The 25,564-nt window shown below is 38.4% G+C and overlaps 1 protein-coding gene across 1 annotated transcript in view; it reads left to right on the top strand.

The window, feature by feature from the left end:
* The window catches only part of FBN1 (fibrillin 1), a 234,792-nt gene that overhangs the window by 197,470 nt on the left and 11,758 nt on the right, over positions 1–25,564 (top strand). The window contains exons 46-60 of the mRNA XM_034938728.3: positions 413–529; positions 1,749–1,877; positions 2,707–2,826; positions 5,525–5,650; positions 9,450–9,599; positions 9,980–10,045; positions 10,289–10,405; positions 12,693–12,812; positions 14,421–14,543; positions 16,602–16,733; positions 18,928–19,053; positions 19,626–19,832; positions 21,540–21,665; positions 21,909–22,031; positions 25,333–25,449. Of these exons, the coding sequence (XP_034794619.1) occupies positions 413–529; positions 1,749–1,877; positions 2,707–2,826; positions 5,525–5,650; positions 9,450–9,599; positions 9,980–10,045; positions 10,289–10,405; positions 12,693–12,812; positions 14,421–14,543; positions 16,602–16,733; positions 18,928–19,053; positions 19,626–19,832; positions 21,540–21,665; positions 21,909–22,031; positions 25,333–25,449 (1,899 nt within the window). The remainder of the gene's footprint in view (positions 1–412; positions 530–1,748; positions 1,878–2,706; positions 2,827–5,524; positions 5,651–9,449; positions 9,600–9,979; positions 10,046–10,288; positions 10,406–12,692; positions 12,813–14,420; positions 14,544–16,601; positions 16,734–18,927; positions 19,054–19,625; positions 19,833–21,539; positions 21,666–21,908; positions 22,032–25,332; positions 25,450–25,564) is intronic.

The raw sequence follows: 25,564 nt of genomic DNA, 5'->3' as shown, positions 1-25,564 counted from the left end.
AAATTGGAGTGAGAATCTTGAAGGTTGAAGTTTGCCAAAGGTGGCAACACCTCAAGACCCAGATGCACACAGAGTTTTTTTCCATTTTCAAGTGAAAATATTTGAGAAAAGTGGCAAGGGTGGAGAATTCTAGAAGTAAATAGAATAAAATAATTCTTGTTCAGGTCTCATGTCCTTAGCTTGCCTCCTTTCACTGGCCAGCCAAGGAAACCATTTATTCCCAAGGTTTAGAGCTTTGCCGCTGCCTGGTGTCTTGCAGGGATGACTGCTGCTGGAGCTGATACCAACATCAAGAAGTTCTCAGCCTATGGATGAGGCCTGGTGAACCCTAAAATGCTCTTTAGCCACTGTAACCGTGTAACTACTTTTTCTACTTATAATTATGTTTCTTTATGGCCTTTCTTCCTACTAGACATAAATGAATGTGAAAGAGATGCCTGTGGGAATGGAACTTGCCGGAACACAATTGGTTCCTTCAACTGCCGCTGCAATCATGGTTTCATCCTTTCTCACAACAATGACTGTATAGGTGCGTGTGCAAAATTGTGCATCAGCAAAGGAAGTCAGTTTTATATGTGTTCTTTGTAATTAGCATCATCTCTAGTGTTCCAGCTGTCTTTTAAAAATGTATGCTATCTTATGCATAACAATTGGTTATGGGACTTGTCAAATACAATGTGCTCAACATGAAATATATTACAGAAGTCTCCCCTTATCCGTGAGGGATACATTCTGAGACCCCCAGCAGATGCCTGAAACCACAGATAGTACTGAACCCTCTATATACCATGTTTTTTCCTACACATACATACCTAGACTAAAGTTTAATTTATAAATTAGGCATGGTAATAGATTAACATCAATAACTAATAAGAAAATAGAACAATTATAACAATATACTGTAATAAAAGTTATATGACTGTACTTTCTTGTGCACTGTCTCTCTCTCTCTCTTTCTCTCTCTCAAAATATTTTATTGCACTATACTCACCTATTTTTGGGTGGCAGCTGACCTTGGATAACTGAACCCCCAGAAAGCAAAACCATAGATAAGGGGGAACCACTGTAACTATATCCATTACTTTTATTAAAATGCTTATTAGCAGCTATAATTTTTATGTCTACTTTGCTGTAAATTAAATAAATTTCAAAATAAATGGAATTAGATTAAGCCAAAAAATTTTTAAATATACAAAAGTGATTCTTTGTATAGAAATTATATGATTCAGGACTATGAACCTTCTGGTCTAGATGTTTCATGTAGCCTCTCTTAAATAAATCATTGAATCTACAGAATCTCCCTTCTAAAACATACTAGGCAAGAGTAATAAGCCAAATTCTTTAAATTTTATTGTGCTATAGGCTAATTTAAATCTAATTGCAAGAATACAAAAGAATGCCCTTAGCTGAATTGTGTATTAGGATTTTATTTTTTAAATCAAAAAATTTTTAAATCTAAAATTTAAAAATAAAATCTAAAGGAAAATCAAGGAAGAACTGATAGGAAATTTGAATGTAAATTGTCAGTCTCTAATATAATAATGTAATCTTATTGTTAAATGTGTATAGGTGCTTAAAGCCAGTTCTGTTGTTGCAAACTAGATCTTCATTGGCATTTCTTGTTTGGCTAAGCCAGCAAAGGCCACTAAAATTCAGAAAAAGTACTTTTTCTTTTAGAAGTTTTGATTATTGCTGGGATTATGACATCTTTGGAATATATTAAAGGATTGTTGGGGATTTTTCTGCAGATGTTGATGAATGTGCAAGTGGAAATGGGAATCTTTGCAGAAATGGCCAATGCATTAATACAGTGGGGTCTTTCCAGTGCCAGTGCAATGAAGGCTATGAGGTGGCTCCAGATGGGAGGACCTGTGTGGGTAAGTACAGGACTTAGAAAGACCTGGAAAGAATGCTTCCAGAGACCACTCAAGGAATCATGCAGTCTCTATTCTAATGCTTCTTTCTGGAAACCTGGAGGAAAAGTCAGAGTAGAATTATATTAATCCTCCCTATAAAGGCTTGTTTTTATTTAAGTATATATACATATATATGTATATATGTATATACATATATGTATATATATGTATATATGTATATATGTATATATATGTATATATGTATATATGTATATATATGTATATATGTGTATATATGTATATACGTATATATGTGTATATATGTATATACGTATATATGTGTATATATGTATATACATATATATGTGTATATATGTATATACATATATATGTATATATATAATCACTTTTTCCCTTATTTTAAAAATTAAGCTATTGTACTCACCGAGAATACTCAAACTATTAAACAGTGAAATTGCTAAATTGCTCTGTAAGCAATTGTGATTTCCCTTCTTAAATTTTTTTCTTTAAAATACTTTTGTAGTAAGCTCTCATATCTTTTGAGTATCCTTAAAATCTTTATATACTCACTGACTTTTCACATGCTACAATTTTCTGGAAACATTTAATTTGATGCAGGTAAAATAAAATATGGTTGTTATACTATACATTTTTGAAAGCTGATAAAGCTTATTTTTATTATTGCTTATTTTTCTCCATGGTGGAATTTTATGAACTTTAATTTGCTGTATGTATTTCTTTGATTCATTCTAGTTTTTTTGAATTTTAATTGTTTGATGGAAGTCATGCCGGTGGGAACCTCTTCCTTATTTTTCCCTTTTCTTTGCAGATATCAATGAATGTCTTCTAGAACCCAGAAAATGTGCACCAGGTACCTGTCAAAACTTGGATGGGTCCTACAGATGCATTTGCCCACCTGGATACAGTCTTCAAAATGAGAAGTGTGAAGGTAGGAAAGCTATCAGTTGTAGCAAATGAGGAGTGTCGGGTGTCCACTGGACTTAGCAGAATGAGAATTTTTGTAATGACGTCTTCATTTTGGAATACTTTATAAGAAACAAATGCAAGGGCATAGGTATGACATGGTCTCATCCTTTTGGCAAGACAAGAAGCACTAATTATCATGCTAATCTCTAATGAAGTTATTTTGTTCTGTGCATATGACTGATCATATGATCCTGACTCTTTTCCACTGTGCTTTCATACATTTGTTAGGAATGCTGTGTCCTACTCCCAGTATTTCTGAACTACATTTTTTAAGTGGCGATTCTTTGCAGCTAAAAATAGCTCCTGACTCCATTTAAAAACTTTAAATGACCACATTCAAGGTTGGATGAATGTGGTTATATCGTTTGTCTATTTTGTTTTTACCTATAGAGCAGTGGAAATGTGTTATTTCAAATAAATTCTCAGCAAATTTTACAGTATTACATTCCATTTTGTTTGTTTGTTTTTAATGGAGACAGGGTCTTACTCTGTCACCAGGTTGGAGTACAGTGGCACGAGTATAGCTCACTGTAAGCTTGAACTCCTGGGCTCAAGTGATCATCCTGTCTCAGCTTCTGGAGTAGCTGGGACTACAGGCATGTGCCACCATGCCTGGCTGATTTTTTAATTCTTTGTAGAGATGCGGCCTCCCTATGTTGCCAGGCTAGTCTCAAACTCCTGGCCTCAAATGATCCTCCTTCCTCAGCCTCCCAAGGGCCTTCCTTTAACCTCAACAAATATGTCATATCATTAAGTGAAGGACGTTAATTGCTAGAATTTCATAAATAAGTAGGGTTGAAAGGATTTTCAAGAAGTCACCTAGTTCACACCCCTGACTTTAAACAGGTCTGCATCTAATCCACAATGAGAATTTTCTCTACTTTTAATATCGTCAATTAGAAATTTTATTATATATCCAATTTAAGTAACAATCAAGTGGTGATATTTAAAATGGAAACACCTTATTGAAATTGTCTAGATGCAAATTTTTTAAGCATGTTATTTTACTTTTATTAAAAATTGGCTTTATTATCAATACATAAGTTCGCTAAATTGAACAGAATTAATATATATAGAAAGAAAAATAACTGCACAGTCAATGAATGTGCCCATTCTACAATATTTGGCCCTATCCTAATAAGTTGGCATGTACAGGCTAATTTCTACCATAATAGAAATAGTCATAGTAATAATTAAAAACAACTGAAAACATTTGAGCATTTTCACAAAAGTTAACTTTTATATTAAGAAAAGGTTGGATATAGGGGTGGAAGGAGTGTCAGAATGGAGTAATTCAATTGGCAATAGTAGATCAGATTCATTAATAAACCACAGGGAACATAAAACAGGTATAAATGCAACCCAATAACATGGCATGATGGAGAAGCTGATTTTGCGTTGCACAGAAAGAGAATCACTTGGCATTGCACATTTGTAGAATATTTATTGTGTGGTATTTACAATATTAAGTCAAGATAATAAGGTTAATTTCTCAACTTTTCCTTAGTTGGGCCTCTTGAGAATAAAGTTGTATAATGCAAGTACATTTTGGTGTGAGTAGAAACCTTTGCACAAATATAAAAATAAAGAGCCCAGGATACAAGGATATTTTGTGTTTTGTTGAAAAAATAAAAAAGTATTCTCATAAAAGTAGCATGGCTCAGAATTAAGACTTACCACTTTGTTCACTAAAAATTCCTGCTGAAAGTCAGGAGGAAAGATAAGTGAGTTTGTTGGAATAGAGTGGGCATATTTTTCCATAGGTAATCATATGTTTTATTGACCAACCCAAGCCAATTTTGAAAGTAGAAAAGGGCACTATTAACAATAAAGTCAGGCCAACTGGCATGAGCTGGGGCTCCCCCAGGCAAACTAGGATATATGGTTACTCAAGCCATTCAAACTTCTTATTGGCTACTCTTAACTACCTCTGTACAGGAGCTAAGATGTATAATATACTAAAGAAAACATGCCACAATTCTAAGTGTACAGTTTCCTATTATCTATATGATGAAAGAAAAAGCCTGTACAAGAAAGGTATTTTTGTGTCTTTAGAAAGATTAACCCACAAATCAGGAGCGTCATCTTCTATGATATCGTTAGTTTGCACTTCATAGGATTATACTTATTTTCATGAGTCTTAGTGTTCTTGTAAAATTCACAGTTTTAGGGCTATAGCATAGGGTATTGGGAAAAGTTCTGTGGATGGTTGGAGGGGAGTAAATTTGGATCAAAGGCCTAGATCTCACATTGAGTGACTCACTAGCAATGTGCTTAAAGTCTCAGCATTTCTGCTTCCTGAACAATGGTGCAGTGTGACTCTAGAATTTCATGCTTCTTTCCTGGCTTAGGGTACTATGAAATTACTCTGACTTTTCTAGTTGGCCAAGCAACTCAGTCTGGGTAAGAGACGTTTGTCACTGCACCCCTTAGAAGGCAGTTGCACATTCCATTTTTATATCAATAACTGTCAAAACTAATTCTTTTGAAGTCATGACAACCTAGAAGTCCAGTCCACAGTGTTATGGTACAGAAAAATACCTTTATTATTGTAAGAGTTTGGAAACTCAGTTGCCCTTTGTGTGTCCACATTGTGTGTTTGGTACATGATGATGTCTCCATCGTGTTTTGACTTTGTTTGACTCATGTGATTCTTTTAGATATTGATGAGTGTGTTGAAGAGCCAGAAATTTGTGCCCTGGGCACATGCAGTAACACTGAAGGCAGCTTCAAATGTCTGTGTCCAGAAGGGTTTTCCTTGTCCTCCAGTGGAAGAAGGTGCCAAGGTAAGTGTCTTTGAAGGCTTTGGGCTTTCAATGCTGCATGTTTATTTGTGGTGGTCTTATTTTTCAAACATGGCAAAGCTCTGTTTCTTTGTGAACAGGAAGATGGAGAGTTTTCATTCACCCAGAGGTCTAATGATAACCATATGTCAGAAGGTTCATTTTCACTTTTAAGGTTAAAAACTCTTCCATCAAGTTATGGTTGCTTATACAATTGTACTGACACATAAACCTCTCTCCCACTAAGAACACAAATGCTGATAGGCCCATCAGTGGGGAAACACCTTGAGCCACCGAAACAGCAAAGCCTGGGGGAAGATGAGCTACATATCCCCTACCTCTGAAGAGATAAGCTGAAAAATGTGGGTCCAAAGTTAGACTTGAGACTGAAAAACTGCACATTAACCCATCTGCCCCCGCAATATGGTAACCATCCCTCATATCACAAATTCTCCAAGAAAACAAAAATAAATTTTAAACTGATCAGGATTCTTGCTGGGCCATTGTTCATTTTTAGGAATAATACTTGTCAACTATTTGAGTAAAGATTTTCAAGGGTTTGCCAATGACTTTCAAATTTTAAACAAAAATCAAAAGGATCCTGAACTTTGGCATAACACAGTATGTACTTAAGTCCCAGAAAACTGTTTAGACTTTTCTAAACAATACAGTTGTGTATGGATATCTACATACACAAACTAGTTTCATGAATTCCGGGGAAGGGAGATGAAACAAACACATGTATTTCTTTTTTTTCCACTTGTAGCATTTGTTGTTTGGTTGTTATTGTTGTTTTGATGTTGAGTTGGGTTTTTTTTTTTGCATGGTTTTTTGGTTTTGCTTCCATATTACCAAATATGGAAGAGGCACTGGATATCATTTAAGGTTCAAAAAATTGAGTTTGCGGTCCCAGCCCTGCCATATTTAGTCTAGAGCAAGTCATTTAATCTTTTGGAAGCTCAATTTCCTCATTTTAAACAACAATAATATCTGCCCAACCAGCCTTACTGTGACAAAGCTTTGTTAGTTTCTGAGTCCTTTGTAGACTCTTGTTGTTATTCTAATGATCTGATTAACTTTTTACTTTTCAACTAGTTATTTGGGAAGTAAGAAGGAGAGTTGAGAGTTCTCCGGTTGATTTCAGCTTGTTGGTAGTTGTCAGTGGTCTGTGTGGATTTCAGGGTGGTGCTTAATTCGAACAGATATTCTGCATGGTACAGACCAGCCAGATAAATTCTAACTCCTACTCCCTTGTTTTTGTGTGCCTTTGGCTTGGCCTGAATTTGGAAAGAAAGCAGTGAGAAACCAGGTGTGAATCTGCCGATGTGGCAGGCCAGAGGAAACTCCTAGGCTATTAATTCAATTTGCACTGGCCCATCACAGAGCAAGCTAACGCTGCAGGAAGAATCAGCCCAGCTGTGAGCAGCCCTGCCACATGCTCAGCTCCAGGAGGCAGAGCCAGAACTGAGGAATGCAAGCAGGGAAAGTGACTTTTGTAGTTCTGATGAAATTTCGAGGTCATTAAGGGCTCTTTGCAGATGGACTGGTAAACAGGCATCCCAGTGAGTCCTAAAGTATGTGGGCAAGCACAGCTCTCTTCCCCAATGCAAGACACCCTTGATTAATAAGCCAATTCTAGAGAATCACCACAAGCTAAAGTAAGTCTCCTACAGAGCACAGATTTTGCTGGAGCCAGGAAATTGAGAGCTGGGTTTTTCTTGTAAGATGACAAATTAGGAGTCAGACTTCTATTGCTCATGAAATGAGAAAATTCCACAGAACCGTGGATAATGTTTTTTAAAAAGCGAATGCCATGGGACTCAGGTGGACAGAGCCTGGCACAAAAGACCACAGGTGTAAATGAGCCACTCCCACTTGCAAAGTTCAACGAAGAGAATTTGCCACTTAGACTGACTCAAGACTTCGTGCATTTGAGTCTCTGTCTAATGCCAAGATTTTTTTTTTCGGGGTGGAGTGGTGTGGGGGAGATAGAGCTGGGGTCTGGGACGAAGTCAGCTATTAAAGGAAAAGAGAATGAGAATTTTAATACACCAATATTACGACATACATATTTAAAGAAACACTACAAACTGGAAGACAAAGCAGAGTTAAGTTTTCATATATTTGTTGAGACATTTTTGTGAGTAGTCACTGAATTATATCTAAAGGTAGTTGGAGGCATAAATAATAAAAACAAGACTGATAAATACAAAACATTATATGTGACAAAGAACTTGAAGAATAAAAGAGATCAAAAGTGTTCTCCAAGAAACAAGAATTTGTTCTGTCTTGAAGTTTCTCAGCAAAGCAAACATTTGGGTGGCAGAGATGCCACAGGATTGACTTTTATTGCTCTTGACCTTCAGAAGGATAATTCATTGAAAGGTGCTTGCCAGGTCCTTGCCACAACAGATGGGGAAGTGGAATAGAAATTAGAGAGATGATTTATCTGGATGAGTTGGTAGCCATGAAAGGTTGAGCAAGTTTACTGGGGAGGCTCCCTGAATTTGATTTACGTAACTTGGTAAATATAATAGATAGATAGATAGAAACTTTAATTCATGAAAACCTTTCCTTTGTTATCTCTGGCAACTCTGTTATTCCTACATTGTCTTCTTTGTCATGAAATAAAAGCTGGTGAGACTGTCTTAACAGAAGTGCTTAGGTGGTTATGATAGTATGGTTCCTGGGATTGAAAAACAGTGATGGAAGTGAATGAAAAAGGCAGAGGTGGTCAGATATAAAGAAAGAAGAATAGTACAATATGGGTATGAAAGCATTTCTTTTAAACCTGCAGATTGTGGCCTCTGTGTAATGAGAGGAGTTTTGCAAGGCTTTAAGAAGTCAAGTTCGAGGAAAAACACAGTCCATACCTCTGGTTGAGCTCACTTTTTGGAGTCAATGTGTTGTATGAGAAATGGAAAAGCCCGTTTCCAAAATTATGTCAAGCAATGTTGGAGAATTTTATAGGAAGTAGATCCCATCTTCTTTGTTGGAGTCATCAAAGCAATAATCAATATTGAAATATATTCTTTCAAAGAAAGACTATTCTGTTCCCACCCACCCACAGCCCTGCCCTCCTCTTCCTTCCCTCTCTGTGTTGAGCTAAACAAGCTTCTTTTAAAAATTTAACATTGACACAGCTCTGCATATGTGTGTGTGTATAAAATCTACAAAAAGCCCCACTTGTGTTTTGTAGCCAGCATCTCCGGGAGTATCTGCTTCAGTGACCAACCCTTGTGTTGTATTTTTGCCCATCTACAAAGTTGCCACTTCTGTATTTGTTCTGTGCCTGTGATCTGGAATTTTATTTTAGTTCCAGAGTTTAGGGGACACAGAATAAACCGCAAAGTGTGATATCACAGTAAATATTAGAACTAAGAGGATTCTCTTACTCTAGTGTGCTCATTAAACATGATATTGCAAGCAGAGCTATCAATGAAGGAATCTTGTGAATGATTCCTTCTGTGGACTTTCCAATCCTGAAGTCACTGACAGATGTCAATTTTGAAAACTGTCAGTTTTGGATTTTATTGGATTCACATCGGGTTACTTTGAAATAGTGACTAAAATGAGAAGTAATAAATTTAAGTTCATAGAGTTGTTCATCAGATCTCACTATACAAAAGATACCCATGACTTTTACAATCTCAGCTCAGTTACCATTAGAATCACATAAGGAGTATTGCTGTGGTCCTGAGAGGAGAACATATATAACATAGTGGGTTGTTCTTTATTTGCTATGGTGCAATAAGGACTCAGTAGGAAAGCAACTGAAGGGTGTCATAAATTTATGCTGCAGATTTGCGAATGAGCTACTGTTATGCGAAGTTTGAAGGAGGAAAGTGTTCATCACCCAAATCCAGAAATCACTCCAAGCAGGAATGCTGCTGTGCCTTGAAGGGAGAAGGCTGGGGAGACCCCTGCGAGCTCTGCCCCACGGAACCTGATGGTATGTCTGTCATCTGCATTTCTCTCTGGGCCATGCAGGGTGCAGACTGGCCATGATGTAAGTAAGATTGTAGGCCTTAAAGACAGTAACACAATTTAATTTAATTGTAAGTCTAATTAGAATGTTCATTAAAAATTATTTTATCTCAGGAGCTTGGTAGTTATTTTCTTTTTAATTATGTCATGAATCACAGATGCCCAAGGAGTAGACACAACATCTTAGGGAGTCTCGTTAAATAACTTCCTCTGGTTTCTGGGCTTGTTTTTTCCATCATTTATCAATATGCACAGCATGTAGCAATTTTCTACCTCAAAATGCTTGTGGAGAAGCTTGTAATGAATTGCTATTGTTCTATCTATTAATGAGTGTCTCCACCACAGAGGCCTTCCGCCAGATCTGTCCTTATGGAAGTGGGATCATCGTGGGACCTGATGATTCAGCAGTTGGTCAGTTGCCTGTGCTGGATTCTCAGCATTTCTCAGTATTCTCAATCTGCTTCTTCTCTAGTTATTCTTATTTTTCTCCATCTATCTTGGAAAATTAAGTGCTACTTTTTGTCCCTTCATTTAGATAGCAATTATATTATTGCATTATTAGATAATCTATTGATTAAACACTGAAATGATCATAATTTATCTTCACGTTTAAAAAATACCTTGTTATTCACTATTTTTTTTCTCTTGCTTAAGATATGGACGAATGCAAAGAACCCGATGTCTGTAAACATGGACAGTGCATCAATACAGATGGTTCCTATCGCTGCGAGTGTCCCTTTGGTTATATTCTAGCAGGGAATGAATGTGTAGGTGAGTAATAAGTTTTCTTCCATAGGAACTTTACAAATTAAAAATTAAGCTATACAGTATTCACTGTATAGCCATGAATATAGGTACCAAGATGGCACTGAAATAAGTTTTATCCATCCACTCATACATCATTCATTTAGAATACTAGTGAGTCACCATCAGGTCCCAGGCACTGTGCTAGGCTCTGGAGCTGCAGCACTGAACCACGAAGACAAGTTCCTTCCTTTCATGGACCTTACAGCCTAATGGTGAAGGCAGACACTGGACATATCAGAAGAGATACTAGAAAGGACAACATCATAATGAAAGTCTTTGTGAAATTTTTAAAAAATTGTTAATGGTCATAATCTTATTCCCTTATCAAATAAAAATTTTATCTGGATTCTTTTACATTTAGTAAGATGAAAGGCTATATAACCAGTACACAATCTTTTTTTTGTAACCCTGTTTTTAAAATGTCAAATAATGGCTCCTCTGGCTGGCCTTTGACCCTTAATCAACACTAACTCTAACTTAAATCCAAGGATCATATTTAGTTATCTAAGAATTCCAGAGTGATTCAATATAACATAATTAATACTAGCATAAATGCTGAGAGTTTGTCTGTGTGAATTAGAAAGTACTTTTTCCATACAAGAAATCAGGTTATGAAGATTTCAGCTCCAGCTATGGCTGTGGGAGTTTAAGCAAGTTTTTTTAGCTTTTCTAGGCCTTAGAATATAATATTATGCAAGTAAAATAACATTTCTAATTACCTTTGCAGCTCTAAAGATCAATGGTATCGGGATTTTTATTAACTTGAAACAGAAATAATATTCTTGACAGTAATTGAATATTATAGTAGAACAAAAGCAAATATTTCAATGTTTTCTCCTCAGAATCTTCAGTTAGTGCTAATATGTGCATATGAAATGAGCCTCTTCACCTAGGAGCTCCCCACCATAGCCTCTTGCCTTCACTTTTGACTTAAGAACCTCAGCACAAGAAACAACTGTTGACAAGAGCCATTACTCTTCTGTGCCTTAGATAGCTAAAATATCAATGTTATTTCTCAAAATTATTTCTTTCCTAAGGGGAGATATTCTCCCCAAGGGATGTGTCAGAATAAGAATGGTGAGTATTCTAGGTGGATGGGTTAGAAGGCATATATATGTGTGTGTGCGTATATATATATACACACACACACATATATATATACACACACACATATATATACACATATATATACACATATATATATACACATATATATACACATATATATATACACATATATACACATATATATATACACACACACATGCATGCACACACACACACACACACACACACACATTTTAGGTCTCTGGTAAGATTTGTTCTCTCTGCCTGTGTTTTAGAGCGGTCATAACCTAAACATATTTTTTTCTAGCCTTTCCTCTTCCTAATGTAAACCATCTGGTTTCAACAGAATCAACACAATCTACTTGAATCTTGATTTTATTTGATGTATTAATTTTACTTAACCTCTGGTCTTTTATTTTACGTAAGTTTAGTCTTTTATTTTATATCTGGCAAAAATCCATCATGTTTAAGGCTTCTTGGGGAGTGATGTAATGTAAGGCCAAACTGTGGATGTATTTCTGCTTTAAACAAGCAGAAACTTTTGACGAGTGATAGGGGCCTTTTTTTTTTTTAACCCTTAGAGCATCTACTCCAAGTAGAAGATTTAGTTTATAATGTGGGAGGCTGGAGAAACTCATGGAGAAGAGCACTGTAAGGGCTAGATGTCCAGGCACTGTCATTCTCACTGTCACTGCCACTGCCACTGAGCAAGTCGAATTTCACGGCTATAAACCTGAGATAATAAGACATGCACACTCCCTTTTTGCAAGAACAGAATGAGAATTAAACATTACAGATCAGGCTGGGCTTGGTGGCTCACACCTTTAATCTCAGCACTTTGGGATGCCGAGGTGGGCAGATTGCTTGAGGTCAAGAGTTCAAGACCAGCCTGGCCAACATGGCGAAACCCTGTCTCTACTAAAAATACAAAAATTACCTGGGCGTGGTGATGTGCACCCGTAATTCCAGCTACTCAGGAGGCTGAGGCATGAGATTCACTTGAACCTGAGAGGCAGAGTTTGCATGAGCTGAAATCGCGCCACAGCACTCCAGTCTGGATGTCAAAGTGAGACTCTGTCTCAAAACAACAACAACAACAAAATTGCAGTTTAAAATCCTCTGATAGAATAAAAGGTATTATCTCAATTCATCATGTTTTGGACACATTCCTGGTTTCTTGCAGATACTGATGAATGTTCTGTTGGCAATCCTTGTGGAAATGGAACCTGCAAGAATGTGATTGGAGGTTTTGAATGCACCTGCGAGGAGGGATTTGAGCCCGGTCCAATGATGACATGTGAAGGTACATCTCTTAAACAGAGAACAGTTGATTACGTGTACTGATCCTGGGAACAATTGGTTGATTACAAGTCTTAATATTAAATACAACTCAGGGTGTATATAATAAAGATCATCTAGGCCTGATGGGCCATTTGATCATTCTTCTTTTGTGGCCTCTTCTCTGTAGGGAAAGAGAGATATCCAAGAATGATACAGTTGTGTGTTCATGGCACATCTACACTGTATATCACAGAGAGTTCTCGTTGGTGTTTCCCTACCACTTATATTTAGATGCTTCCGTGTTGTTTAATACCTTCTTTCTTACTCTCACTTTCTCCTTCTTTCTGTTTGTCTCTCATACTCCCTTTCTTTTTCTTTTCTCTTTTTCTCTTCTTTTCTATTTCTAGGAGCACTGCACACTAAGATACCCACCATCATCCTGTAGCCATTTGGAGGCAATCACAGCAAAAGCGGTTGCCTGTAATATATAAGCATCTGAAAAGTGTCCATCCGTAAGCCTGGTGGAATGTATGGAAAGAAGGAAAGGGAGGGAGTGTCTAGAGCAGTGGCTCTCAAAGGGTGGTTCCCAGGAGCAGCTGTATCAGCATCACCTGGGAACTTATTAGAAATGCACATTGTGAGGCCTCATCCAAGACCTCCTAAATCAGAAACTCCGAGAGTGGGGTGGAGCCCAGCAGCCCTCTAGGTGATCTGATACACTCTCAAGTAGGGATTCACTGGCCTGAGGAAAGAATGAAGGAGAGGTAAAGGCAGAGAATAAAGTTGGTAGCAAAGAGAGCTCTTCATCAGATATGATCTATCAAATGCCCATTGTCAGAGTTATGGTAAATCTTTAAAGGTTGTGACTAAGTCATGATCTGGGCTCTCACTTGTGTTCTTAGTCAGCACTGGCCTTGGGGAGCAACATGATAGTTGAGATGGTCTATTTTAATCCTGCTTTTCCAAAACACATTCTGATGGTTCCAAACTCTGCAGTCTGCAGAAATCACTTTTTTTCCATTAACAGTAAACTCATTCCCATCTATTTAAGGTTTGAACATGGGCATCTGTGTAAACTGAGTGTCTCTGTCAGTATAAAATGATCTGGAACACTATTTGCTTGGGCAGAAGAATCGCTGTTATTTCACAGGAGCCTCTTTGTTTGGGGAAAGAGAGGTGGTTAACAATATTGGAGGAGTTGGTTTCTGTTCTGACCACAATTGTTTTGGCGGAATGGGGCAAAACTGATTCCCACGCCATGTAACTGTTGGTAGTGACAAATGGTCAACCTGAGCCTTCTAAGCCAAAATTTCAGAAGAGCCCCTCAAATGTTGGGTGGCCTGTAATTTCCCATCCACCTAAATAATCATTAATAATTATACCAGGACAACAAACATAAACTGGGACTGTGCTGGGAGAACCGGGATGGAGAGTCACTCTGTTTATACCAAATATAAAATAATCAACCCATTTTATAATTTCCTGGAAATGGGAGACCACTTGATCCATCCATGTTTATGACAATGAAGCATTGCAACTTTTGGTAAAGTTTTAGAGTTTTAGTTCAATTGGTAGGTTCCCTTTTGTTGCTGTCCATGATCCCTTATTTTCTTACTCTCCTCTGCTGCAGATATAAATGAATGTGCCCAGAATCCTCTGCTCTGTGCCTTCCGATGTGTGAACACTTATGGGTCATATGAATGCAAATGTCCCGTGGGATATGTGCTCAGAGAAGACCGTAGGATGTGCAAAGGTGAGTCATCGTGTTCAAGGTCATCTAAGCCAGGAAGCTTTATCTGTGAGGCGAGATGTCCCTCAAAGCTTCCATTAGTAGGAGAAGGCTGGGAATTGGAATATAAATAGTCCGTGGACAATACGGGGATTGTCACTGCCACGTTTCCCCCTAAATTGTAGCTGGAAGCATCATCAAGCCAAGTTGAGGACTGCACTGCACATCCTTTATTAGGTCTCACTGTGCATCACATGCTCACAACATGCCAGTATTTCTACAAGATATGGGAATAGAAAGAAAAAGACATTTCCCCACGTTCAAAAAACCCAATATGAAGAGATTGGGACAGATAATAAATACGTTCTCATAATACAGTGTGATAAATGCTGTGGTGATTATATATACAAAATGCTCTGAGAACACCAAAGGATATTCTATTTCAAGAATGGGGTAACACGTGGAATCTACTTTAGCTAAACCATCTCCATTAAAAATACCTCCTGAACACCTGCAATTTCCTAAGCACTGAACTAGGCTCTATTTCACAAACTGCAGTAATCATAGAGTTTGCTCTTGAAGAGCTCTGATTTGCTCCTGTCAATATCTTAAATGAACAGACACCTGTTTTCTCAAGATGGCGTAAATATAATTTTGCTTAAGGGTGGGGAAATTTCCTAAATGAAAGGTCCTAATCATATGCAGAATAAATTTCAAATTTCTCAGCTCAGAGCATGTAAACGGGAAAGATAGAAAAAGAAAGAAGTACAATAGGACAGAAAGTAAAGACTGAGGAAGGCCCAACTAAGTCCAGAAAAGGAAATGAAGGAGGGAAGAACCAGTAGAGAATAAGATATTTGAGATATATAATATAAAATAGTCATTTACTATTATATCCTGTTTACTAATATTATCATGTAAAAATAATGTCATATTGGCCAGGCACGGTGGCTTATGCCTGTAATCCCAGCACTTTGGGAGGCCGAGGTGGGTGGATAACCTGAGGTCAGGAGTTTGAGACCAGCCTGACCAACATAGTGAAACCCCGTCTCTACTAAAAATACAAAAAATTAGCTGGCGTGATGGCGCATTCTTGTAATCTCACCTACTGGGGAGGCTGAGGCAGAAGAATTGCTTGAACCCCGGAGGTGGAGGTTGCAGTGAGCTGAGATCATGCCACTGCACTCCAGACTGGATGACGGAGTGAGACTCCATCTCAAAAAAAAATAATATCATATTATAATATATTGTGTTATTATTATAATTATTGCATAATGTAAGCTTTGGTTTGTTACTCTTATAATCCATTATGATTGTAGTACTATTATAATTATTGCCTTATCATATATTGTGATTATAATGCTGTTATAATTATTGTTATATTAAGATATATCCATTATATTATAATTACATGAGGCCCTTTTAGTTCAATTAGTCAACAAGAATTAGAAATCATGCTTCAACAAAGGAGTATAAAACATAAAGGGACAGCCAGGCACGATGGCTCATGCCTGTAATCCCAGCACTTTGGGAGGCCGAGGTGGGTGGATCACTTGAGGCCAGGAGTTTGAGACCAGCCTGGACAACATAGTGAAACCCCATCTCTACTAAAAATACAAAAAAAATTAGCCAGGCGTGGTGGTGCATGCCTGTAATCCCAGATACTTGGGAGACTGAGGTATGAGAATCACTTGAACCCGGGAGGCAGAGGTTGAAATGAGCTGAGATCGGGCCACTGCACTCCAGCCTGGGCAACAGAGAGAGACTCTTTCAAAAACATAAATAAATAAAAATAAAAATAAATAAAAAATAAGGGAAGGAGAAGAGAGAAAAGGCTCTCATCATGCTTCTTGAAGAGGTCATCAGTTGATTAGGGAGCAATTTCTTCAAGTTCAAAGGTGGTTAGAAGATTCCTTTCCATTCTTTAGAGATCATACTCAACAGAGCAGAAGGAAATACAGCCAATAGTGAAATAACAGATGAAAATTGGTTACTTACTAACATTTTATGTTTAAAAGTCAGGTAATTAAGGCAGATATATGCATTTTCTTTGACAAATTTGTGATTGTACATTTTTTACAGATGAGGATGAGTGTGAGGAGGGAAAACATGACTGTACTGAAAAACAAATGGAATGCAAGAACCTCATTGGCACATATATGTGCATCTGTGGACCCGGGTATCAGCGGAGACCTGACGGAGAAGGCTGTGTAGGTAAGAGGATCCCTGTGGAAGGAGCTTTGAGTGCGTCAGAAGTGACAGTGGACAGAAGGAACCTGGGCTCTGAGTTCTTGTGACACTGTGTTCTTGGCGAGACCCATTTTGTTCTCTTACCGCATGTCAGGACTCTCCGTGGTGGTTCCCTTGCCTCGTGATCATTTGTGAATTCCAAGAGCACTGTCATTGTCCCTCTGATCTGGCCTTTGTCTTTCTTGACCCATTTGCTGCCAGGATTTGAACAGCATGCCTTTTCTCTATTCTCCTCCTTTACATTCCATACTCTTTTGTTGATTTGGGGGTCAATTCTCCCCATCACATTGGAATGCTTCCCTATTGACTTAGCTTTGCTACAAATGCCAGGTACCTCTCAGTCAGGAATATCTCAAAACCATTGGGATCTACCTCCAGAAAATCTGGTCTTGTCTAGAGTAGCATCCAGGCACTGATATTTTTTTAAAGCTCCTCAGCTGATTCTAATAGGGATCCAACATTGAGAACTTCAGCCTTAGACCAGGAGTTGGCAAACTGCCTACAGGCTAATTCCAACCTGCCGGCCCACTGTGTGTTTTTATAAATAAGGTTTTATTAAACATAGGTATAACCATTCATTTGCATATTGTCCATGGCTACTTTCATGCCACAATGGCAGAGCCAAGTGGTTGCAACTGAGACCATATGACCCACAAAGCCTAAAATATTTCCTATCCTAACAAAAAGTTTCCTGACCTCTGCTTAGATAATAATTACAGGAGAAAATTATTAAAACCTTCTCACATGCATTCTCTTTCTTTTTAATAATAAATGGTGCTATAAAGATATATTTTATGTTGTCATTCAAGAAGATTAAGAATCCCATTGCTCTTTTACTCTGTACAATACAGATTGAAGCAGGAATTAAAGAACAGACTCTAAAAGCACACAATAAGAAAATATGTAGATTAATTGTCACACACTGGATCCTCCTGGATCAGTAATTCTCAACCTCAGCTGCACTTTGGAATCATTTGGGGAGCTCAAGTCCAACCTCAGATATTCTGATTGAATTGGTCTGGGGGTGGCTGGGGCATTGCATTGGGGTTTTGAACCTGTTTTAACACTGTTCTGGATTCACCTTCCAACTTTCTCTCTTTCCTAGTGAGAGCTCCATCTGAGGGACCCTGAACTATTCTCAAAGGAGGGGAAGCACCTCAGCAAATTATTTTTGATCTTTCTAAATAATCATCAGATAATTCTAAGAATCTGTAGATATTTTAATGTTTTCTTAAACCTGGGAAACTGAGTTGTAGTTTATGATTTCTTAATAATATTGTTGAAATATTATAATAAACGCAACCTATATTGGAGATATAATCTAGGTTAATCTGAAGATTAATCTAGACAAACTCCCCCAGATCAATATTGACCATTATAGATATTATTCTAACATGTATTAAAATATTTCTTTCATATGCTGATATTCACATTTTTTCCTCCTTCACTTGAAATAACCCTTTGAGAGTCCTTTTTATGTCCTAATATGAAAAGATTTAAATTTTACTAAGTGAAAAATGTAAGTGTGCATAAAATGCTACCATCTATGTTTAAGTATATAAAATGCTATCAGTTAGGCTTTTAAAAGATCTGAAGTGCACACACACACATACACATATTATGTATGTATTTGCTTTTATATGCATAATCCAGCTCTGGAAGGATACATTAGAAATCGGCCCCAGAATTGGTTGCTTTTCAGGAGGGGAGTTTGGTGTCTGGGAAATAGGAAATGAAGGGGGTACTTTTGCTGAATCTCCTTTTGTACCTTTTTAATTTTGAGCCATGTGAAGAGATAAGCTATTTACAAACTATATAGGAAAGAAGAAAATCTATTCTTCTATAAAAGATTCAGATGGCTCTTTCTGTTTTCAGTCTTTCAATGAAACCAAACAGTTAAGAATGAATTGAAGTCCCTTTTATACCTTTTAAATTTTGAGCCATGTGAACAGATTAGTGATTCAAAAGCTAAGTTAAGAAGGAAAGATGTGAGAGAGGGAAGGAAGGTGAGAGGGAGGGAAGGGAGGAAGGAAAGAAGAAAGGAACAAAGGGAGGGAAGGAGGGAGGGAGGGAGGAAGGAACGAAGGAAGGAGCTCCATCCTCTATAAAATGGTCAGATGACTCTTCTTGTTTTTGGTCCTTCAATAAAATCAAACAGATGAGAATGAATGTCAGACGAAGCCAGGGATCTGTGAGAATGGGCGCTGCCTCAACACCCGTGGGAGCTACACCTGTGAGTGTAATGATGGGTTTACCGCCAGCCCCAACCAGGACGAGTGCCTTGGTGAGTACAGTTGGCAGCGCACTTTCCTAACCTCAGCCTCCACACTGGGATGCTGGAAACCCAGACTTCTTATTTAAAATACAAGAAAATGTCAAAATCTGAGGAAGGATAAAAAATGTTCATATTTTGGAGATGCTGTAATGACTGTGATTGTCCATTGGGCTCAGCACCACCCTGCAGCTAAATTCTTCCTTTGCTAATTGGATCCTGAATCACTTGTTTGGAATTTCTTGGCTGCCTTTGAAGCCCTTGGTGATCAGGATCCACTTCCATATGTTTCTCTGCCCCTCTGTCTGTAAGCATGGCTATTCCCCTGTATTTCTGGGAGCAGAGAGAGTTATAAGCTTGTCTAGGCCAATGTCTTTCTGCCTACTTACTGAATGTCTTATTTGTTTCCCTCAGACGTCATCCTTTCTCTTTTACTGCTGTCTCCAGCTTTCCCCTCTTGCTTCTTCTCACCCAGGGTAAAGTGTTACATCCTTTTTTGGTTTTTATATCTGACCAAATTTTTAATATTTTGTTTGCTCTTCAAATTTCCTGACATCCCCTTTGCCATATAATGTCCCTTCCAGACAATCGGGAAGGGTACTGCTTCACAGAGGTGCTACAAAACATGTGTCAGATCGGCTCCAGCAACAGGAACCCCGTCACCAAATCGGAATGCTGCTGTGACGGAGGGAGAGGCTGGGGTCCCCACTGTGAGATCTGCCCTTTCCAGGGGACTGTGGCTTTCAAGAAACTCTGTCCCCATGGCCGAGGATTCATGACCAATGGAGCAGGTACTTCATTTATAGTCCAAAAATACTTGCAGGGAATCTATTTATTTGTTTTTTGTGTGAAAAACAGATGAAAATATGGAGTTTGCAATATGTGCCTAGGTTGAATTGCACAGCTGAGGCCAACAAAAATTCTTCATTATGGAGTTTTAGACATTTGAGGTCATGCTGCCAAAGTGGCCTTGGTCCACTTGATTAAGCTGTGTGTGCTTAGGACCCTCCCTCTGCATTCTAGCGAGTCTTCAACTTTTTAAACAGTTTACTATAAGTCAATTGGCTACTCAGAATATAATTTTTAAATTTTTTAGATAAACTTTGAAATAAATGATTATTAAATGCGCAAACCAGTCCACCAAGATGTGGAACTCCTAAAACTGGCCAAACTGTATTGCATAAAAGAAATATAAATCATGCTGATATCCTGGCAATTAGACACAATTGCATCTGGAAAAGCACAAGCTCCTTAACTAGAGCAGGATGAGGAAGTGTCAGACTGTCTAAGGCAACTCTAGAGATATCTAGGCCTGTCACCAATATGATTCCTGTGTTTATCAACTGTAACTACAATTGGTTTTTAGTTCATAAAAGGACTGAGAAAAGGTGAGAGCTTTTTTGAGCTTCTTGGGAGGGAATTAGAAGTGAAAGGGGAAGAAGGAGGTTAAGAAGGATTTGTGTTTGTATTGGAAAGATGTGGCTGAAGGCAGAATAATGGAACTGGATGTGATTTTAAAAAAAAGAAAAAACAGACCTAGAAAGGTAAGATGGAGTGACCAAAAGCAATTTATGATTCTTTGGAGGATGTAGCAATAAGATAGCCGAAAAAACTCACTTCTGGAGACCAATAAGAGTGTGCTAAATTGCACTTCAGAGTAGACTTGCAAAGGTCAGATACACCCAGCTGTTGGTATAAAATGGTTATTTGGCAGTCAAGGGCTGAGAACCCATGTAGAAAGTGCTTGTATTGGCACTTCGCCAAGCAGTAAGGAGGTAAAATGGGTCAAGATGAGGAAGACAGTGGTTTTAATGCTCAACAGTGCATATTGACCCAGTCTTTCTCTCTGTGGTACAGCCATGAGTAAGGGTCTCCCTTCCTTAGCAGGCTGCAAAAACCCAGCACTGTCATCCACCTCAGAGCCCTGGTTAGTTTCCCCCCTCACCAGAGGACAGAAGTTCATCTCATTTCCCCAATATTATGTAATTTGAACTTTTTCAGGATTAACCACAAAGACAACAAAAATAATGTAAAAACAAAAAACAAAAAACCTTACTTATTTTGAGCATGCAATACTAGGGGGTGGAAATGGGGTTTCCTCATCAAAAGGATCTGCTTCTGTGATTCATTTATTAGATGTCAGCAGGAGGCAAGCTTAATGGCATGAGATGACACAAAAAGCCAAATATGTCTAGATGGGGTGGCTGTTCTGTGGACCCAGAAGAGAAAAATATACATTTAGAAGACCAGTTGTTTTTAAAGTTTTTCTGTGGCTGAATTATTTTATCAATTATAGTCTAATGAAGTTATTTGTTTGCCTTTTGATATAGCTACTGTTACATATTAAATTTATGCTGTCATCTTACTGGTTTAATTTCTTAGGCCCAAAATATAGTAACACAATTTATTAGTATTTACACTGAAGTGACCCCCTACATATTAATGTTGTCAATTTTATGATATATTTCTTATCTTAATTTATATTCGTTAAATTACAGATATCGATGAATGCAAGGTTATTCACGATGTTTGCCGAAATGGGGAATGTGTCAATGACAGAGGATCATATCATTGCATTTGTAAAACTGGGTACACTCCAGATATAACTGGGACTTCCTGTGTAGGTAAGTGTCTATTTCTGATGGCTTATCCTCAAGTGGAAATTTTAGATTATGGAAAAAAAAAACCCAAAGCTAAAAATCTAAAAAGTCTGTGCAGTTTCATAGGAAAGCACAGGACGATCATCAAAGTCTACACAGAGTTTCCTTTTTCTTTCCCCGAAACTAAAATTCGTTAGACCCTGTGGAAATTGAGCGTGTACACATCATTTTTAGATGCACAGTCACGCTGTATTTCTTTGATCATAGATCTGAACGAGTGCAACCAGGCTCCCAAACCCTGCAATTTTATCTGCAAAAACACAGAAGGGAGTTACCAGTGTTCATGCCCGAAAGGCTACATTCTGCAAGAGGATGGAAGGAGCTGCAAAGGTAAAGTAGAATTGACCATTGCCCCTCACCTAGCTCCTGACACATGGCTGCATTCCTTTGCCTGTAAGAACTCCACAGGCAAGCCGAAAGACCTGCTCTACAGGCAGGAGGTGCTTCCCTGGGGTTAATGCCTCCATGGGACCTACCTCCTGTGCTGGAGGGAGGGAGGCTAAAGCTAGGGAGATTGTGGAGGAAGCAGCTGTCCTTGCTGCATGCCCCCTGGGCATCCATGGTGGCCATCCATGACTATCTCAGATATAGCAGGGCCAGCTCTCAATGGCTCTGGTGGGGCAGATTCTTAATTGGTGACCTCCTCTCTGCTTTCTGTTTTTTGTATTTATTCTTTATAGCTATATAATTCAGGTTTCCAGGAAGGTCCTGCCTCGGAATAATCAGTGCCATGATCGTAGAGGACATTGTGCCTAATGAATTAGATGCTGTGTCCAGATTTTTGTTCTGCAGAAAAAGTCCATTTCTGCCCTGTAGGAGCTTCCCTGAGACATAAATATCACACAGAATTAAGAACCAGCAAAGCTCTGGGCAGAAATCCCTTCTCAACCAGAAGTTATCCTTTGCAAAATTTTTTTGGTTTAATTTTACTCCTGTAAACATCTTCCTCCACAATAAGAACATTATATTTAGTGAATAGCACTAGTGAGTCATACTTAACAATAATTTGGGAAATTAGAGATTTGGAGAAGAAAAGGTAGACCAAGTGGTAGAGCAAGAGATATCATGTCATGCCATGAAACTTTGAAGGAAATTTATAGAAACATACAGAAGTAAGGAAGGTAAAGGATAGAGTGGAGTCTTTTTCCTATTTTTTCTCATAAAGCTTAAGTTCTTCCACTTACTTGGTATATATAACTAAATATCAAATGAATGATGCAGCTGTGTACCACTGAACTGAGAAGAGGCTAGAAGGGTGGAGGGTGGGACCAGCACATCCCCACGGAGGATCCAGATTGGAGGAGAGGAGAGGAGAGAAGTGGAGAGCAGCGAGAAGTTGGGCTCTTGACCTCTTTCCTGTGTCTGCTGAAAGGGAGAGTTAAGAGACATGTAATAGTGGATGACATCATGGGCAACTGCCTGAGGCCTTCCTGTGCAGCACAAAGCCTGTATAATCCTGTAGTTTGGGGAGAGGAAGTTGAGAGACCTACTTACACATTCTAACCATCTTAAATGAAGTCGCTCATAGCTTTGTTCTTCTCAAATGTGGAACTTATTTTACATCTGGGGTCACTGTGAGTTCTAGGCAATGTGAAGCTATAACTCAGAGCCATAAATTTATTCATATAAATGAAGAACCAAATTCAAGGGGAAAATATCTCTCATTGTATATATTATCTGTAACAAGCAAAACAAATTTATAGCATTTTTTCTAACCTCTGGGGGCAGAAAATTCTCAAAATTTTCCAGCAATTAAAAGATGAAAAATGAAAATGCATCAATAAAGTTCTCTTTATGGCTTTAGGAGTGCAAAGAGCAACTGTAATTTTTACATGTCTACTCACAACTTGTCCCTTTTCCTGTTTTTTCCCATAAGGTTCAAATTCTTCCACTTACTTGGTATATATAACTAAATATCAAATGAATAGTGCAGATAGTTGCACCACAGTCACTGAGAAGGAGGAGGCCAGAAGGGTGGCTGTGGGAGCAGCACATCCCCAGTGAGAGATGGGTAGAATGCAGATTAGAGGGGAGAAGAGGAGGAAGGGCATTCTTGGAGGCAAGAGCAGCAAGTGCTGCTGTTCTTCATGTGTTGTACTCATGAAATGGTGTTAGGAGAAATCACTGAGTCATCTTCCTCACCTGTTGCAGGTGAGCTTCAGCAAATGTGTCATGATGCTCCAGCCAAGCTCCTTGGGCCATAGACAGGGGAAACCAGTCCACAGGCTCTGAGAAAGCTGAACAGAGAGTGCATATCAGTCAAGATCTCAGCAGTGGAAAGAGCACAGGACAGGCTGCATTATAAGAGAGGCCGGAACTAGGACAGGTCTCGGGAGGGTCTCTCAGTGTAGGTCCACTCCAGATGTTACTCTAGCCAGGAACTGGCCCTGTGGAGTGGAAGCAGTCACTGGCAAAGCTGGCACTGATCTGCAGCTCCAAAGCAGTTGTGCAGATGGTGAGGGCATAGTGGTTGAATTTGTGATAAAATAAAGTCACTAATGTTTTTTCCTGAATATGCGACAATTTTAAAATTATCATTAAAATTTAGCTAGAAGCTAGAACACAACATTTCATCTCTTGATATTTTGAAATAACATTGGAGTTGAGAATGCAACTTAGAAGTTGAGGCGCTGAGAAAAGAGGCCTGGTCAAAGCAGAGGGTTTTATTGAGATGTGGGAAACAGTGTTGGATAAACACTGCAGGCAGTTGTCAGTTTTGGATTTTTGTTTTTTTTGTTTTTTGTTTTTTGTTTTTGTTTTTGTTTTTGTTTTGAGACGAAGTTTCACTCTGTTGCCCAGGCTGGAGTGCAGTGGTGCGATCTCAGCTCACTGCAACCTCTGCTTCCCAGGTAGCTGGGATTACATGCACGCACCACCACACCCAGCTAATTTTTGTATTTTCACTAGAGACAGGTTTTGCCATGTTGCCCAGGCTGGTCTCAAACTCCTGAGCTCAAAGTGATCAGCCTGCCTTGGCCTCCCAAAGTGCTGGGAATACAGGCATGAGCCACCACGCTTGGCCTGGAGGCAGTTTTATTGAAAGTGCCTTTAGCTATTAAAATGAATTTTTCCTTTGCTTTGTTTCCTTCCTGATTGCTCAATTTTGGTTTATCCTAAGAAGAATCACGACTAAAGAAATCAGATTTTGTTTTTGACGACTTCATTTGAGTAGATTAAAAACAGCAAACAGAAGAGAACTAAGCCAGCAAATTCATTTCCAGCTTCAACATTTCTCTTTATGTTTTAACTTAAATAGATCTTTTTCAAAGCTCTGGAAAATTTGCAGAATCATTCATCTTTCACTTCATTTAAAAATTTGTTTAAAATGTCATGATTTATTTGAAATTCCTTTGTTGAGGAATTCCTGCATTTCTCCAATTAGAATTGTGTTTTCTTTGATCCCCTAAAGATCTGTTTATATTTTTTTGAGGGGAGGAGGGTCTAAATTGACACCTTGTTTCATCTTTCAGATCTTTACCCCCTGTGTCTCTCCTTGCCTTTTGCTGTGGCTTCTTTCTAGTCAGGGTCATTTGAGACCTCCAAATCAAACGTGGAGCTGCTTCATAGGGTCAGCTTCCCTGATCCTGTTTTGTTGGCTTGACTCAAATGCCTCTCTTGCATTTTCTTGTAGATCTTGATGAGTGTGCAACCAAGCAACACAACTGCCAGTTCCTATGTGTTAACACCATTGGCGGCTTCACATGCAAATGTCCTCCCGGATTTACCCAACACCATACGTCCTGCATTGGTGAGTAGGAGAGGAAAAAATCCTACATGGATTGTAGCGATCCTTTAAAGGGATTATTTTCTATTTCCTCTGCTGTTGGGATAAGAAAATAAAAGCTCAAAGAAATATATGAGTG

Source organism: Pan paniscus, chromosome 16 (genome assembly GCF_029289425.2).
Source record: "Pan paniscus chromosome 16, NHGRI_mPanPan1-v2.0_pri, whole genome shotgun sequence".
NCBI lineage: Eukaryota > Metazoa > Chordata > Mammalia > Primates > Hominidae > Pan > Pan paniscus.
The sequence above is the reverse complement of the archived record's forward strand: the minus strand, read 5'-3'. Positions and strand labels throughout refer to the sequence as shown.